Source organism: Eretmochelys imbricata, chromosome 17, assembly GCF_965152235.1.
Source record: "Eretmochelys imbricata isolate rEreImb1 chromosome 17, rEreImb1.hap1, whole genome shotgun sequence".
Classification (NCBI taxonomy): domain Eukaryota; kingdom Metazoa; phylum Chordata; order Testudines; family Cheloniidae; genus Eretmochelys; species Eretmochelys imbricata.
Genome location: NC_135588.1, coordinates 17,481,235 through 17,500,069, shown reverse-complemented (window position 1 = coordinate 17,500,069; position 18,835 = coordinate 17,481,235). Strand labels below are relative to the sequence as shown.

At 41.7% G+C, this 18,835-nt stretch overlaps 1 protein-coding gene across 2 annotated transcripts in view; it reads right to left on the bottom strand.

Annotated features, from left to right (window-relative positions):
• Positions 1 to 945: 945 nt before the first annotated feature.
• Positions 946 to 18,835, bottom strand: part of ATP2A3 (ATPase sarcoplasmic/endoplasmic reticulum Ca2+ transporting 3) — a 136,314-nt gene continuing 118,424 nt past the window's right edge. Inside the window, exons 20-22 of one of the 2 annotated variants that reach the window (XM_077836373.1) lie at positions 18,652 to 18,769; positions 15,056 to 15,131; positions 946 to 7,113 (exon numbers count right to left, since the gene is read on the bottom strand). In XM_077836373.1, the coding sequence (XP_077692499.1) occupies positions 7,035 to 7,113; positions 15,056 to 15,131; positions 18,652 to 18,769 (273 nt within the window). In that variant the 3' untranslated portion in view covers positions 946 to 7,034. The remainder of the gene's footprint in view (positions 7,114 to 15,055; positions 15,132 to 18,651; positions 18,770 to 18,835) is intronic. The other variant, XM_077836374.1, reaches the window with a different exon arrangement.

Here is an 18,835-nt window from a genome sequence, read left to right as displayed (position 1 = left end):
CATCACTGAAACCTTTTCATACAAGTATACAAAAGTATAGTAAAAAATGAAGAATAATATAGTGTGCTATTAAAAGTCAACCTATTAACTTTTTTTGAACTGTAATGCGAAGAGGGATTTTAATAAAATATAAACACTCAGTAATGTCTGAAGCTTGGCTGCTGGTGGAGTCGGTGCCTATGGCGGGCCGCGGGAAATAACTCCGTGGGCCACATGCAGCCCGTATGTTTGAGACCCCTGATTTATACTAAGCTGTGAACATAGCTCTTTAAAGTACAGCCCTCAATGGCAGTGAAAACACAAAGCATTTTGGTGACCACTACACATGTAGAACACTTTCAAAACACTGTGCCGAGGGTCAGGGAAGTACTTTGGATACATTAGGAAATAATTTTTGTATTGCCATATCCTCAAGTTTAATTTGCACTCTCTAAAACTTCTCCACAACCATGCATAACCACACATCTCTAATTCCCAGTTTCAACCAGTATTGGAAGCAGACGTGCCACCTGCAGCCAGGGATTGCAGTCATGTTATATTTCTGTCTTGGCTGCTCCCCGAACCTATAGGAAATTGTGATCTAGTGACATTAAGACCCCTTATTTTCTTTTTAACTCCTCGGTTATATAAACAGTATGCCGTGAAATCAATGATTCAACAGACTTTTGATCAGCCACCTCCTTTGCTGGGACATGCTGTTAATGTGCTCCACCCAAAATCCTCAATTTAAGAATCTCACCAAATTTTAAGGAACTGTTAGCTTTTTAGGCCAACCAGGGTCTATTTCTAAATAGTGAGTCCACATTCCATGATCTTTTATGCCATAGATTAAGGGCTAAATAATGGCTGCAGGGGCTGTGTGTGGCTCTCACTAGTTTCTTTAGTTGTCTCAAAGTGAATAATGAATAAGCAAGAAAAGGGGGAAGAAAAGCAGAATCAGAGTCATCCAGTAAAATTGCTTTTATTTCTGTAATTTCATAAGTATAAAACAAATCGGCTCAATATTGTGCGAACAGGGTGGATCATACAGATGTGACTACAATGACCCTTCTTAAGTCTTCACGATACACCTGGCTATTTACATCAGACAAAGTACACCATTTAGGAATCAGTAATTTAGTGGAAAAATATCTCTCATAATAAAATAGGAAACCTTGTTTCAATTCTACCCCCAAACAACTCTTTTTAAAAAGATGTAACAATTTATCTTTCACTACTAAGTGCAAACTCAACAAGGTTTCTAGATTTGGCTGCTCAGGCATTGTAGCAAAAGTGCTACATTCAGAGAGTCAAGCCATGACACTAATGACACCTGTAAACAAGTCAGTGTTTTCTCTCTTCATGGTCTTGAGTACACTGACAAAACACAGCACAGACTCCACATAGCATGGGCATGAGTCTGCTATACAGATATCCCTAAGGTAGGGTACACCTACCTATTTAGGCTCTTGTATATACAGAGCACAGAGATCTATTCTAGACTCATTTCGTTTTCCATTCTTACATTACCAAAAGCTGAATGGCACCAAAAGGAGAGGATGCAAGGGACACTTGTATCTCCCCCATATTTGTCTTGTCATTAATTTTGTTCCTGCATACCCTAAACCTAGGATCATCCCAATCTATGCCCAACAGAAACCATTGTTACCAACCTCATGGGGTCTAGAGGTCTTTATTTGGCCGCATAAAACCACCTCCACTGCTCTTCTCTTGCTAAGCTGAATGAACAGGCTGACATGCAGTTCAGGGTAGCACTGGAGGGTTGGTAGGATAATCAAAAACTGGTGGGAGAAAGTGGCAGTGAAAATCTGAGTATTAAAAATACCTTGGAAATCAGTGGGTCGGGGATTGCTGAGATAGGTAGATTGATGGTAGGAGGGGATAAGAGAAGATAAAACCTTTGAAAACATCTAGATTGTTATAAAAATACACATCACAGCATAGAGAAAACACAGGTTGCATGTATGCAACTCTTTAGAGAAACATTATGGGGGTGTGAAGTGTTTTTCATCCATGGCCAGGAACATGCTCAACCTAGAAAATGCCCTAATGAAAAAGAAAATAAAGCAGGGGTTGGAGAAAAAAAAAAAGGGGAGGAGACTCCTAAGGATGATGGATAAATTGCCAAATGACTGCTGGAGGGTCCATAAAGATATTAAATCCCACTGCAGACCCTTTGTATGCATGGTAAGGCCTTTCAATCAATGCTCCATGCTTGGCTTCTTTTCTTTAATCAGGACCATGGCCAGCGCCCAAAGCAAACCACTTGGAGAATACACCTTAAAAGGTTTTCTCCATTGGATATTTGTTCGGCGTGTCTTACCTGGTCTGTGCCTACAGTGGTTCAGAATGTGAAGTATTAATTGTGAGATGGGATGATCCTGTGATTTTCTGCAGCAACACTAAGCTCTTCCACCCATTAATTTTTCAGTCAGGAATCTCATTCTTCTATTTAAGACGGTGGCTATTCCAAGATACGAAAACCAAATCTAGGACTTAATCTTCAAACATGTGTCTGTTAAAGTTTAATGGGACTGACTCATCAGTCTGACCCAAAGTTGATTGAAGTCAATGAAACAACACCCACTGACTACAATGGTTGTTAGATCAAGCTCCGTATGCATAAAGCTATGCCCAAGTGTTGGCAGGACCAGGGCTTTAAATTCTAAGCAGCATAGTAAATGTGAAGTGTATAACAGGAACTGAAACTTGCCATCTCAGGATCCTTCTGTTGATCTGGCTTTTCATACCCCACCCATCTACTGTACTGTGCACCTAGATAGGGATGGAGCTTCCCAAAAGCTCCATTTACAAACCCCTTTTTTCCCAGCCCCACATTTGTTATTTGAATTAAGGGTCCCTTTAAAGTTACCCACCAAGTCTTCCCATAAAGGCCAAACCTCCAATTTCTCACTATTCCGACACCTTATGGTACCACCCTGGTCTTGGATTGGCCAAGTGTTAGAAACATGTAAATAGGACAGTGTCATCATGACAGTGCCAGATTCTTGTGAAAGGCACCATGCCAATCAATGTATGGAATCAGAATCAAGAACTTTGGCTGTATTTTGGCCAACAGAGGAATTAAGGAAGAAAACAAATTTCAGATGTGATACTAGTAATCCCCCCCACCCCCCATGCAGCAACAGCAGTCTTTTCACATACATAATGCACCCTTCCCAGACGATGGATGTTCCATGGGAGAGTTCTTGTTAGGAGAGAGTTTATCCAGTCATCAGCCACAAGGATATTCAAGTCCTCAAACAGCATAATGTGGACTTCATAGCCATTGCCCAATGCTCACATTTGGCACTCTCCTAAGGGAGGAGAGCCTCTACTTTGTCTCCTACCTTTATTTTACAGGTGTGATCCAACATGGTGAATGGCCCCTGAGAAATTAATTTAAAGTGCTCGTGGACAACCACAAAGGCTACTTTTCTGGTGCTCAGGCTGTGATGCATGATGAATGATTTGCTCCTTGTGTTTAGGAGGATCTATTGTAATGGCCCAGGCTGGCTGGAAGTATTGTTGGAAAGAGACTAAACTATTATAAAGAATCTGAATACACCAGAAGGCAATGATTGTGATTCCTAGATCCTGGTTTCCAACAGAAGTGAGCCTAGACAGCTTTTCCCCATAGGCCTCCTTTTGCAACATGCAATCAGGAAGAGAGAGGGAAAAAAAAGCCACTCCAGTGCACATCTCCATTCTATTGCACACAATCAAATGTTTCAGTAAGATGCAATTCAGACCTGATCCTAACCATATTGAAATCAATGGGATTAGGTCTTTAACCACCTTCAAGTTCGCAGAAAAACACTACAGCATGTTAAAGCAGCCAGCACACTGCTGGTGACATACAAATAATAAACAACTTCTATGCGATTTATCCTGACCCTTCACCAAACCACAAAGGAAAAATAAATTTGATCTAAGGATATTTTTCTACTTCATTAAAATATTTGAACTATAATCCCCCACAACCCCAAAATGTCTATCGGGAAACCAGTCTTAAAGCAGCCAATCAAGTGACAAGCAACAAAAGAAAAAATGAGACGTGGTTCTTCAATGAGGGATCATACTAGAAAATGGGGATACTTTAAAATAGGTCACCCTTAGTAGAGTGAATACATGTGGGAGGTGTCCCTAGTGCAGGTTCCACTGATTTGTCTTACAGTGAAAAGGGCAAACAGAATTTTAAGACCAAACCTGCTGCTACTGGGAAGAGTAAGCCTCTGGCATGGAACATGGCTGAGAGTTGTTGCACTCTATTTGCTGAATTTCATATCCTGTAATGTCACAATTTCAATCCATCATCAGGCACAGTGAACCACCATAGTGCGTTTTAGTTGTGCTGAGCATAAATTAAAACCAATCCAATAGAAACTCATATTGCCCCTGCCTCTTCCTCACAATATGCAATCACAATGACTTAACATAATTGTCTCCACCTTCCTGGCTTCAGATGAGACAAAGCAAAATGACCAAAAGGAATTTAATAGAAGACTTAAAGGTTACTGACGTCATATCTTTGCCTGTCCCAAGCTTGCCCAAGACACAGGTTTTGTAAATATTTTAATCTCTCTTTGTTACAGAGTTTAAAATAGTATCAAAAGCTTTAGAAAACACACACATTTGGGTACCAAAAAAAGTCAGATCTTCAGCTGGTGTAAATCAATGTAATTCCAGTAGAGCAACATAGATTCACAGGAGCTGCAGATCTGGCCAAGACTCCCTATAATCCAATATGGATCTCTGATGGATATGAACATGTACCAACAGGGACAACTTACAGACCAGGTACAGACCAGACAGCTCTGGTTGCACTACACTCTATGGACACCTACTCACCCTCCTCCAAATAGTGTGGGCAGGATGTTGAGGATCAATTTCAACCCTGGAATAAGCAGAAACAGTTCTCCTGAAGTCAATGGAATTGCTCAGGTTACATGAGGGCTGAATTTGGCCCTTAAATCTTTGATTAAATTCCTACCGGTTATTTCCCAGGCTGTTCAGAAAGCCATGGAGCAATGGAGATCTTTGTAATAAAACAAGGTGGAATTCACCTCTGTACAGAAAGATGCATGGCCCACACACCACTTAAGTCCCACTTAAACCCTCTTTAGAGAGCTTACGAGGTGTATGGGTCATCTGCTGACCCTCTGCTCAAGGGTAAGTTCCACCCACACTGAAAATTCTCTCTAAAAGGCAATCAGTCAGCCTGTGTAATCAGCTCAATTAAATCAGCTCTATAAACTGACATATACAAAACACGTTGGGAAAAGGAAAATTCTCAAAGAACGCAAATAATGATTTTTCGGTGAACGATTTTCCTGTAATCACATAGTATCTATAAAGAGGTTTTTTTTTTTACAAGCTCCATATTAAAATTCCTTGAATACATTCTATATTAAATACAGTAACAACATTTCATGCAAGGTTTTCTGTACAATTAAATCAGCTCAGTAGTATAACAAGTCTGTACATTCCCATTGGTCTGGGGGTGCGACCCATCTTTTTCAATGCTGGTGATGGAGAGAAAGGAAAGGATGGTGTTTGGCACATACTGTACCTACGGTTGCCAGCTTGTCAAAGTTCAAGCAGCTTGCCTGCACGGAAGAAAGACAAAAAGCACTGGGGGTTTTAAGAGACTTAAAAAATAACATAGAAACTGATCCAGATAGGAATGGAGCAAAATAATAGCAAAGCAAAGCAATAACTGACTCCGGTGCTCCGACATACACCCACGTGAAGTTTAGAAGGAATGAAAAGTGTAGGCATCTTTTTCCTTTCATCATGAACTTTGGATCCTACCACATCTACTGCCCATTCCTGGTCAAATGTTCTATGTGAGTTTCAAAAATAACTTTAGATAGGTTGTAGAATAAAAGTCTTAAAGGCAGTTGTGCATTAGTTAATGTCAATTTCTGGGAGACAACCTTTGCTCTCATGTGATCACCTCTCCTTTTTTCAACATCATATTGGGAGCACAGATTGTCTCCCAAAACTGACATTAACTAATGGACAACTGCCTTCTAAGTCTTTTATTCTACCTTCAATGTAATCATATTTTAAAAACTAGGTAATCTAGATTTACCTAGTCAGAAAATTTGACCAGGAATGAGCATTAGATGCGGTGGGATCCAGAGTTCTCCATTTCCGTATTTTGTTTTAAGCTGTTTAGGTGGAGATGCTTAGCAGAAGAAGGGAGCTAACAAAGTGTTATACAAAAGAGAAAGGACAAGAGGACTGGGTCATGCTTTGGTGTCAGATGAGCCTGAGAAGGTACAAGATTTTCACAAGAGGAAAAGAGAACAGAGAATAATATGATAAATAGAGGAAGTTTCAACTTCCACCACAAAAATTTTTGCAAGTAAATACATGTCCACAAGATCTACAACACTGGTAATTATACCAGGATACAGGTACACTGAAACCACCAAAGCGAGACATCTAGGCAATGTGGCTACCAGAGCACTAACATTGCCACCTAGGTATTATACTTTAGTGGATATCACTCTACTAAATTGGAAGTCAATTGGAATAAACCTGTTGCATCCCATGCACCTTTCTTTGCTTACCTCCCCAGCCCATACACACAGATAAGCTTTTCCTTGGTACTGAGATGCAGTCTGTTGTGCCACATCGCAGCTTTGGAATGCACCTCTGTCATCACTGCTCATGCACAGATACTGTGCACCACTGTGAAAGCATGACCTCCCACCTACCACATTTTTACAAAACAAAAGATGCCTTACTGAGCTCACAAATTGGGGCTGTTTTTTTTTAAAAGGGTCTCAAACTTTTCAGGAGTGGACCCCTAAGGAGCTGTGTTACAATGACTCAATTACATATAGTTCCATCCCCAAACTATAATTCAGCTGTCCAGTAATTGCACCATTACGTACAGGGAAAAAAAGCTACGAAACAAACAAAATCAGTATTTTTCTTCTTGACGATTCACCCGCATTAGTCTGATAGTCGGACACATGCATGTCCTGTTGGCTCCTAGTGATGGTCAAACATGCAAGACTTCAGTCCGAGTTACAGCTTAGGGTTTCTTTATTTAGAAAGTGAGTTTCCTTTATGTCATTCATTTCTTCCCCTCTTCTCCTGCAAAAGAAAGGAAATTGGTTATGGTTAAAAAGCAAGCCAAGCACCAATTCTGTTATCGAGACAGACATTTCACTGAGTCATACAGCTGGGTAGAACCCTGTATAACCTGATGGTTTATGAAAAGGCCAGTCTAGGGTGTGTCTATGCACACCTATCCAATCCAGCGAGTATGGAGTAGTAGAATCTGCTGCTTTTGCTCTTAATGCTTGGCTTCCCTTTTGAAATGGCTACCTCACAGTACATCAGGCGGGGACACGTGAACCCCAGTACAACCAACATGGAACAGTACTACTACATGGGAATTCTACAGTGCTTTTCAACTGGGGATTCCCAAGCACTTGATAAAAAATTAAATAATTTAGCCTTATAACATCACTGCGAGGTAGGTACTAACTTCATTTTACCAATTGGGAAATTGAGGCACAGAGCTTAAGTGACTTGCCCAAGTCTCCCAGTAAGTCATGGCCAAGCAGGAAATAGAACACAGGCCTCCTAACCCCCAGTTGTGTGCTTGAGCCACAAGACCAGCCTTTTCCTCCAATTTCTTTACCCTGTCAATGGCAGAGCTAGATGCTTGCTGGGATGCATTAGGTGATTTATGGCTTAAAGGAAAGCTAGAGTATTTAGATACAGTGCCTTAGAGAGCTACAATTATTTTTAAATGGGAATGGGTGTCCAAATTCCCTAGGCAGCTTTGAAAAAAATCTCATCTTAAATATATAGGTCCAGATTCTGCCACATTTTGATAGTGCAGTCGAGCAGTCGTAGTGACTTCCAGAAGCAAGGTACTATAAAACACAAGGGAGGGTGGCAGAATCTAGCCTATAGGCAATAAGAATTTGCACTGAAAAAAGTTAATTACAAATACTTGATGATATTTCAGTTTCTTTATTCACTGAGTGTGACTGCTGCATCTCTCTCAGGTGGCTGTTTGAATGCTCCTGAGTCACAAGGACCCCATTTGATGACACAAAGTAGTATGGAATGATAGAGATCCAGCTTCACCCTTGGAAAATCAAGTTACTGTAAGGTAAGTTCCATTTTGAAGAGAGAGAACTTTTAGTTTGCAAAATGTTTATTTTCAGTGCTTACTGATGGGAAAGCCATTTCTTTCAGGCCCACTTTAGACTGAATTGTTAAGATGGCAGTTTCTCATTAGACTAATTAGTCATATTATATTTAAGACATTTTTAACTTGTTCACTTTTTTTTGCATTAGCTGGATTTTCGAGAACCTATGGGAGGGAGGTGCCCAAATCCCACTGGGATACAACTGGAGTTGGGCACTTAACTCCTTTGCACTCCTTTGAAATTTCCAGCCATAATGTCTAGAATACCTAAATTACACTGTCATTTGCCATCATTTCTAGTTCCCCTGGAAATTAAGTATGAGTACACCCACTTCCTCAGTTTACACCATACAGCACATTTTCACCAGTGTGCAAAGGGAAGTTTTATCCACTGCACAGCCATACACATCAGACTTTCAGGCCAAATGAGCAATGCCTCCTAGAGTGATATGGAAAGTGCACAGTCAGCAGTCTGTGTATTTATATTGCATTCATAACTATCATCTGAGCACCCAAGTGATGCTTAGCAGTACAGTTGGGTAAAAAAAACCCTGAGTTTCAATGGTCTTTGTAAAGTTCAGAGCTGACATGTCAGAGTTTGGTAACAAGAGTCAAGAAATACATTGAAGTTTTAAAAAAAAATGATAGTGTAACATTTTCAAAAGCACCTTCTTTACTTAGGAGTCCAAGTCCTAGGATGTAGGTGCCTAAACTCTTTAGATGCTTTTGAAAAGTTCATCCACAAGCTTTTAATAGAATCAACTTAGATGTGAAGGGTTGTCGTACCCTGCACTAAGCCTGGCATTTTCAAAGGAGCCCAAAGGAGTCATGTGCCAAACTCCACTGAATTTTAATGGGACTTGGGCATCTAACTGCATTATGCTGCTTTGAAAATCCCAGCCTAACATCTCTGAACATCAGGGAAGGACTTTCAGCTACAGTCAAAGAGCTACAGCAGAAACAGCCAGTTGAGAGACAAGGCCACTTCACCAGTTCCAATTTCATTCCTGCCTCACAATGCAGAAGCCTTTGATGTAGTCATTGCTTTGAACGCTTGTAAATTTTGGCCGAAGGATGCGTACTGGGCTCACACAAGATCATGGACACCTGCCTTTTCGGTGTGTTTTATTACCACTCTCCTAGCAACAGAAGACACTGCAGGAATTCAGATGTTTGGACACAGCACCCTCTCCCCCGCAAACCATATGGCAGCAAACAAAAAGCAATATAATCTGTGCCTCTGGAAATAAATGCCAAATAAGTACTCTGGGACCCTTGCTGGCAACGTTAGCTGAGACCGAGATGGAAAAGGGGTGTGGAAACTGAAATAACCTCTTGTGCCTTGAGCTGCTCCCTGTGGAACAGCTGAGGCACATTGTTGTGGAAGTTTGTGCTGCCCCTGTTCTGTGGATAAATACAGGACTTCAGTTTCTAAGGCTCTCAGTCTACTGTAGCCCCTTTCACGAGCACAGACTCCCTGAAATGGAACCACCCCAGACCTGTGTATCTGATCATATGAAGGAGAGGTAGTCAGTAGGCAGACTGCGGGCCAAATCTGGACCACCAGATGCTACTGAACGGACCCCAATATCTTTTTATTTACTTACTATTATCGTTGTTATTATTTTCCTCTGGAGTCTGGACCTTGACTATACCTTGACCAAGAAATTCAGACTTGATAAAAATATAATTGACTACCCCTGAAAAGTTCTTTTCTTCCTGCATTCCCCAAAGCACGTCAAGAGAGCCTTCAAAAATGCCAGTAGGGCATTAAGGTCTTATCTGGGGAAGTTGACATACTCCAAAGGTAGCAGCAATACTCTCCTTGGTAACACCTCTCAGCTCAGACAACCTCACTTATATCTGGAAACATGATATCTTTACCTTTCCACATGACAGTTTGGCTAAGGTAACAAAAGAGAGAAATTAACGCACAAGGACACTCGATAGACTTGGAAACATAGCACCATCTTCCCTGCTGTTGTCAGACTCCATTAGACACAATAACTGTTTAGTCCACATTGTTAATGCATTGCTATGGAGATTCACATGTGCTTTTGAATCCCTTTTATGGTCCGTTATTGTCTCAATGTGAAGGTATTTTTGTGAGATATGGGGGGAGGGGAATTGTTCCTAAACACTGTGACTTATTTACGATCAGTAGAATTTATATCCACGCTGTTTAGCAAAACCTTTTCTTTATGTTGGGTTTAAGAACCTGTAGCCCCAATTCTGATCTCACACAGATGTAATTTCATTGACACAGTTATTCCTGATTTACAGCAGCGTAAGCAAGTTCTGAATCAGGCCCTACATACGTCCATTATCTCCACACCCATTTGTCATAGCACTAGATCAGTCAGAAGGTTGTAAAGCGTGGAGGTGAAGTAGAATTGGCCTCATGTGCAGATAATGGACCAAATTATTCTCAGGGGCTGAGCTGCTAACAAATACACAACCTTTAGTTCAAATCAACGGTTGCAACACAGACTGGAGGATAGCAAGAGCACCTACACAAAGCTGTTCTTGGGAATTGCACACCGGTTAAGGCTTACACTTCACTCCAAAATGAAATTGGTTAAAACTATAATTAAAGATAATTATTAAAAAAAAAACTAAATACAGGTGATATAAGGACAAACCAGCCCAGTTCTTGTAAACGGAAATCATGCCTCTCCAATCTGCTAGAACTATTTGAGTGTGTCAACAGATTAGGGATAAAGGAGAGATGATTGACAATGTATTTGGCGTTTCCAAAAGCCTTGTCGTCGTGGGGAATAAAATTCAGACATAGGTTCTAAATTGACCCAAAAGACAGAACAAGAAGGTGAGGAACTGGTCAATGTTCAACAAGGCAAAAGATCATCACTGTGGTGGCCCAAAGTTCCATTCTAGGTCAAATATACCAGTTAATGATCTGGAAGAGGCATTGAACACAACAAGGTGACAACATTTCAGCTAAGAAAAGATTATTTAAAGATAATTAAGAGAAAGGTGTGAGAAACAAGACTGAGTTTGTTAAGTTTATGGAGGGAATGGTATGACGACATCCTACGATGGCACATAGCCAATCTGCGACTGCTAGCAACAGATATCTCCTATGCACAGTGATGGGACACTAGATGGGGAGGGCTCTGAGTTACTGTAGAGATTTCTTTCCCAAGTGTCTGGCTGGGGGGTTATGCCCACATGCTCAAGGTCTAACTGATCGCCGTATTTGGGGTCAGGATGGAATTTTCCCCCGGCTCAGAATGGCAGAGACCCTGAGGGTTTTTCGCCTTCCTCTGCAGAGACCATGGATCACTTGCAGGTTTAAACTACTGTAAATGGTGGATTCTCTGTAACTTGAACTCTTTAAATCATGATTTGAGGACTTCAGTAACTCAGCCAGAGGTTAGGGATCTATTTCAGGAGTGGGTGGGTGAGGTTCTGTGCTCTGCAATATGTAGGTCAGACTAGATCAGTGGCTCTCAACCTTTTGAAACTAGTGTACCCCTTTCAGGAGTCTGATTTGTCTTGCATACCCCCAAGTTTCACCTCGCTTAAAAACTATTTGCTTCCAAAATCAGACACAAAAATATAAACGTGTCACAGCATATTTGTGACACATGGGTGGAAAGGGTTAAACATCCTGCAAAATAAATAACCCTCAAAAGACATGTAGCGAGATAATGTTTATGTTTTTGTATTTTTACATATGTATGAATAGGGTCAATGATGTAATCAACAGTCCCTGTCTATGCTGTATTCTGATAATTCAGAGGTCAGAAAAACATCCCATCATTTAAATGAATTGTGAACACAGGATATCTCAGTATTCATCTCTCTTTGAAATGTACGGTGAATGGTGGAGGAACAAGCAAATGGCCTTTTGTTATTCGTATAGCTAAGTACTGGTGATGAACCTCCTTCAAAGTCATCCTAATTACCTTTTGTTCCCTGAGGAACATTTGTCAAAAGACATGAAATTGTTGTATAAAAAATCCTTGGGTCCTGATTCTGTCATCGCAGATCTGCTTAGACTTAATCAGGTGAAGTTTGAGTCACAAGACTGAGGTCGCAGTTATGCTGGTATGCCCTGAATATGACATTTGGACATTGGACTGTAACCTATGAACTATTTCTAAAAGAACTCTTTGCAACTACAAAGCTCTCCATCTCTGCTATGAATCTGAATCTCAATGAATTGATCTCATGTCTGTATGTATATTGATCTTTTAACCGTACTCTCTCTCGTTTTTTAATAAATTTTTGTTTAGTTAATAAGAATTGGCTGTAGCATGTATTTGGGTAAGATCTGAAACATTAATTAACCTGGGAGGTGATGTGTCCGATCCTTTGGGATTGGTAGAACCTTTTCTTTTATATGATGAAATAAGATTTACAGAAATTTTCATCATATTTGACGTTGGTGCCTGGATGGAGGCCTGAGGCTGGATCAGTTTAAGGGAACTCTGTTGTTTGGAGTTCTGAATAATCAGTAAATTAATAAAGAAGCTGTTTTATGCTGGCTTGGTAAATCTAAGTATTGGAATATTCACCAACTTTATGGGGATTGTCTGCCCCATTCTTTGTAGTTCACTCCAATTGAGTGACCATAGCTGGCTCCCCATTCGGACCCCGGTCACAACACTATTACTGAAAAATTGCTTACTTTCTCATTTTACCATATCATTATAAAAAATCAATTGGAATATAATTATTATATTTGCATTTCAGTAGTATATAGAGCAATATAAACAAGTCATTGTCTGTATGCAATTTTAATTTGTACTGATTTCACTAGTGCTTTTTATGTAGCCAATTATAAAACTAGGCAAGTATCTAGATGAGTTGATGTACCCCCTGGAAGAGCTCTGTGTGCCCCCAGGGGTATGCGTACCCCTGGTTGAGAACCACTGAACTAGATGATCATAATGGTCCCATCTGGCCTTAAAGTATATGAGTCTAAACTATGCAAGGAAATAGAGTTGGGTGAAAGGGCAGCATGATAGCAGATGGAATTTAGAGATGACAAATGAAAGGTAAAGAGCATTGGAAGGATTAATTTCAACTACTCATCCAAACTTTAAATTAACTGAAATGACTCAGGAAAAATATCTGGGCATTATTTTGGGCAGCTCTGTGCAATATAAACTCAACAGTGCACTCTTGCTGGTCATACCAGGCTAAGTTCTGGTCACGCTACCTCCAAAAAAAAAGAACAGAAATATAGAAGGGGTCCAGAGATGGGTGATGAAAATTATTCTGGGTATGAAAAAACTGCCACGCGAAGAGAGACTGAAAAGATCAGGACTGCTTAGTTTAGAGGGGAGATGAGTAAGAGGAGACATGATAGAGATATATAAAATATTGAGGGTTAGAGAGACAACACAGTAAATTGGAGTGTCCAAGCCTTCTCCCAGTACGAGAATGAGGAGACATTCAAATAGAAAGGCAACAAATGTAAAACACGTAAAAGGAAGCACTTTTTTCACACACAGCGTATATCAGTGGAACTCATTGCCACAAGATACAATTAGTCCACGAGTTTAGCAGGATTCAAAACAAGGACTGGATATTTATGTGGATAATGGGAGGAGCCTCACTTACATATGAGTGAGATTTTCAAAAGTTCTTATTTTTCACTCTAAAGTCCCATTGATCTTCCCTGGGAACTGGGGGCCCAACTCTTTCAAGTGTTTTTGAAAATCCCACCTTATAAGAGATAAAAACCCTTATGCTTGAAACCATACATCAACCACAATCTCACAGAGGTTAAAAAGCAGCTTCCCCTATAGGCCAGTGATTCCATAATTGTCCACTCTTCCTGAAGCACCTGGTGGTGGCCACTGTCAGAAAAAGGGTATTGGACTAGATGGACCATTGCACCAATCTGGTCTATCAGTTCCTACGTTCTCAGAAGTGATTTTCTAGCTGTAAAGTATGAGGTTGAACCTTTGGGACGACACTTTTTCAGGCTCCAGAGTTTGCATCAATGTATTTGTTCCAACCTGATACCTGCCCTTCTGCCTCTAATGTTTTTTTTTGTTTGTTTTTTTTTTTAGCAGAGAAAGCCACTCAAAAGACTTATGGACATTTGAAAAAGGGAAAATATGGTCAAATATTAAACAAGTTGTATGAGTGGAATCTCCCCTTTAGGGAGAACATTATCAGAAGTAACAGCCTTATGGAGCAAAGTCCAGTAAGCTCCTTCCTTGTGCAACTCCCTAGGGCTGGAAGAACCTCCTCCTTCCCGTGCGCTAAGCCTCCTTTGGCAAGCCAGCACTTGCTAGCCACCACTCCACTCTGTAGAATTTCAGTTGTGCAGCACCCACAACTGGGGCCACTCAGACTAGAGAGCTCAGCTCTCATGGGACCAAAACAATGACCAGATTATGAGAAGAGCTCAGCACCCAGTGCGTTGACGTCATCTGAAAATGTGGCCCTGCTTGTGACTGCTGAGCCCTTCTGAAAATTCTGACCTTGAGGCCAGATCATGAGCTGATGTAAATTGATGTCAGTGGCGCTAAGCCATTGCATAACATCTGAGCCTTCTGGTGCTATGTAATATTATTATATTTTAGTTGTGAGAGCATCTCTGATAATGCACCACCCCTCCTACAGAAACACACAGGCTTTTCTCATTTAGAACACAGTGTAGTTCTGTGATTCACAAAGGAACTGGAGATGCTGTTTGATCCTGTTGTCCTATGGCTACTCAATAATAATCACAGACTAAACAATTGCGGGACATTTTCCGGAGTGGGGCCTGTGCTGTTCAGCGGTTCCTCCGAGATGCTGTACAACCAGGTCACCACAGCACATGAGAGAGTCTGGCACAGGTGCAGGAACATGATGGACAAGGACAATACACACAACAGAGCCAACCCTGTTTGATCTGGACTCCTGCAGGTTTTCAGCTGGTGCTCCCCGCTCCACGTGTGTCTGACTGTCCTGAGAATTCCTGGTGAAAAATGACAATGCTAGATTTAAGGATTGGTTTTTAAAATTTATTCAGAGGAATTAGGTGGAGTAAATACAGGAGTTTGGGTTTTTTTGAATGTGACAATTGAAGCACAGGCTGGTATGATTTTGTTCTCTTGCTGCAATTAAATAGTGGCAAGAGATTGTGACGCAGTGTTCAGACAAAGGCCATTCACAGAAATCAGCATTAGCATGATGCAGCTGCATGGCAAACAGTGCGGATGAACGGGTATGCTGGCAGCAAGGCAGATGGGACCCAGCGGCTAGAAACATCAATAGCTGGTGCAATCACTTCTGGAAATTGTTTGTATTATACTAGCAGCCAAAGCCCTCTTGGAAGATGATGGTCATAGAAGGAGCCTGTGGGAGAGCCTGGGAAATGAACCTAGGTCTCCCAAGCCCTTAACCACAAGACTATCGTTACGCTTGGTTATTGGGAGTTGAGGGTAAGATAGGGAGAAGCAAGAGTCTGATCAACTTTCTGAAAGACCTTACAGCTAAATCAATAGAGAGGCAACACCTGAAGAAGCCCATTAGGAGGGCTGGATAGAGGTGTGTGAGGCTGTTGTAGGACACAAAACTAGGGTACACTGATGAAATTGTAACACCATAAGCCTTTCTGGCTGATACAGCAGTGCCAGAGGAGAGTCTCATTCCAGTCACCAGACTGTGCATCTTTGTGAACAAGAGAGGAAGGGGACTGTGGGCAGCATTCTGCTCACAAAGGATCAGAAACATTTGTCTGGAACAAGGCCAAGTGCTAAACAGGCAATCATAAAGGCCTGATCTTATCCAAAGATGGTGCTTCATTATCTTTTGTAACAGCTCCAGATGGCTTCATAGACTTCATTATACCATATGTGATGACCTCCCAGAGACTAAGTGGTGATAACTGGAGAGAGCTTTTGCTCTGAAAGCACAGGCCTTTAACATGTTAGCTGAATCTTGTTAGCAGTAGCAGGTTTTACTAATGACGTATCCTTGAGCAAATTTGACATGCCAATGGCATATACACCCTCTCCAGTGAATTACATCGCCTTTCACCTTCTGACACAGTCCAGCTGGAGGAGGAGCTAATCCTTAGCAAGAAAGCAAGGGCACCTTTGAAAACATCAGCACATTTCAGGAAGCGAGGCAATGCAAGGATGCTCATGCTATGGGTGGCAGAGAGCACCCAACCTTCATGTTCACATTTGCCATCGCACCTACACAGGACTGGTGTCACTGTACAACAGCTGTACAACTGTCCAAGAGTCAGTGGTTCATCATCAAGTCACCTCTGTTGAAAATGAAGTGCTCTTAAAAAAAAAATCTGTTAATCTTTATTTCTGGTTAGTGGGTTACCTGAATAATCTACCTAGCTCTGAATCAGTCAGCCAAAAGCAACAATGTATTTTAGACTCAGCCAATCTGATATTCACAAAGTAAAACACAAGCCAAGGGGAATGTGTATCTGTTTAACGCCCCCTTCCCCTCCCAGATTACTCGTACAGTACTTGTGGCTCTTGGCAATCTTAAAGGGTGGTTCTGCCCTAAAAAGTGAGTCTAAAAATAGCACAGTGGAGTTCCCTATTCAATATTTCCATATAAAAATGTGCTCAGTTTGTAAGTCAGAAGATTGTTTATGAAACAAAGCTCAGAGCTCAGGGGAGGTTGCAGGCTAGAGAGAGACCAGCTGGGGTCTGTCCATCTTGTGGATCATCCCCAGTAATAGAAGAGTTCTGTGGGCCAAAGTAGGGCCTCAAGGACATCTGTGCAGCCCCACTGATCAGGTGTTAGTGTAGAATATGAAAGTAACGGGGTTGCACAGCTGTCCTTGAAGAAGCTATGCAAACTATATGGTAGCAAAGGGTTTGCAAAGATTAGCTTTTCATAAGCACTATCTCAGAAGACACATGCTTGTCCTCCTAAGTGACCAAGCTGTCCCCTAATGATTACGATCCCAAGGAATCCCTTCTCCACAGGGCAGAAGAGACCTGTCTTTAGAGGTGAAAAGGAAGGAGTACTAAGAAAGGCACCCTGGACATGTGCTGCCTGAAACAGAATGATTATTAATATGGTCAAAGTATCTACCCAGGGTGAAGAAAGAACACAGTTCAAGTGCTCTGCCAGGTCATCCACTACTCACCAGTGATAAGAAAAGCAACATTCAGGCAAGCCAACAATGAGGAGAAGCAACAAGAGTAACCTGGGATTGGCCACCTAGGCTCCCTTCTTTTGCAAGGTGACAGCCGGAACCCCTTAAGCCGTCTTCCTGTCATGGGAATTCCGAAAAGAAGGATCAGCAGGACAGCTTCCCATTTTGATGTCTCTGTTCTTTCTGGCAACATTGCTGGGTTGAGTAAACTCCCTTTAAAAAGCAGACTCCATTAGTCTACTGCAATCCCAGTCACTTTAAATGTCAGAGCCCAGATTCTGATTTAGTGCCAAGTTCTGGAGAATATGAGTTAACTAATTAAGGAACAAATACCAGAGGTCCGCTTAGGATGGTGGCAGGAAAGTAGTGGGGCAGAGTTTTGAAGGCCATGGGCCGAATTATTGAAGGACTACAGTGTTCATCAACAAAAGAAAAGAAAAGAAAGATTTAACTTAGGATATTGAGATTGCTCACTGTGATATTTCATTACAACAAAAAGAAAATATTAGCATATTAAAAATCATTCGTAGAGCTCTGTAAATATCCACTGTACTTTAGAGCAACCGGTTCCAACCTGCTGCCATTGAAGACACTGGGAAACCTGCAGCTGACATAAACGGTGCAGGACTAGATCTATACAATATTTCCTGTTTACAACATGAGGGCCATATTCAGAGAGGTGATGAGCATCTGCAACTCCCACTGAAGTTAATCAAAGTTTCAGGTGCTCAGCACCTTTTGGTCATACCGTAGAGAGAGCAAACAGGACAGAACCATCATTTGGAGGAGAAAGAGTCAAAAGAACAAGGCAAGAAGAATTCTTGGAAGAAACAGATTTTTAAAGAGGGTTGATCCAATTCCCACTGAAGTCAATGGAAACATTCAATGGGAGGAGCGTGGCCTGATATAGATTGTAGCTTGCCCTGAGGCAAGGGGCTAGACTTTGGGGCTGCAGTTGGCCATGAGGGCAGGTGCAGACTGAGGACTGCGGATACCTCTGGGAGGTATCCGAGTGGGGCACAGCCAGAGGGCTGTGTCCAGAAGAGGACGCCGCAAGCCAAGGAGCAACGCGGGTGCCAGACAGTACAGCAGAGCAGGCAATGGGCAGGACACCACCCACAGAGGGCGCTCCACGGCTAGGACAGAACTAATTCCCGGAGCAACCAGCAGGAGGCGCCGCGGTGGTGAGTCGGCAACCCGTTACAACCACAATGGAGGAAAAGTAAGTATGACTGCATGTGCATGGGCCAATCGTAACTTCAGCAGAGATGCTAAATGACACATGCCTGAAAGCACAAAGCTGCACAAAGCAAGAGCCATGGTACAGAAATTAGTCAGCAGTTACTTTGCAGAGTGTGCTCACCCTCTAGGTGGTTGCGGGAAAGGTACTTGAGTCCTTCATCGAGCAGGATAACAGGCAAGGAAATTTTCAACACGACCACCCACTGCGGCCAGCTCAGGGGGGTCACCTGGAAGATCAGCTGCAAGGTAGGAACAGTTCAATATACTTATTAATAGGGAAGGGGGGAGAGAGACAAAAATCAGAC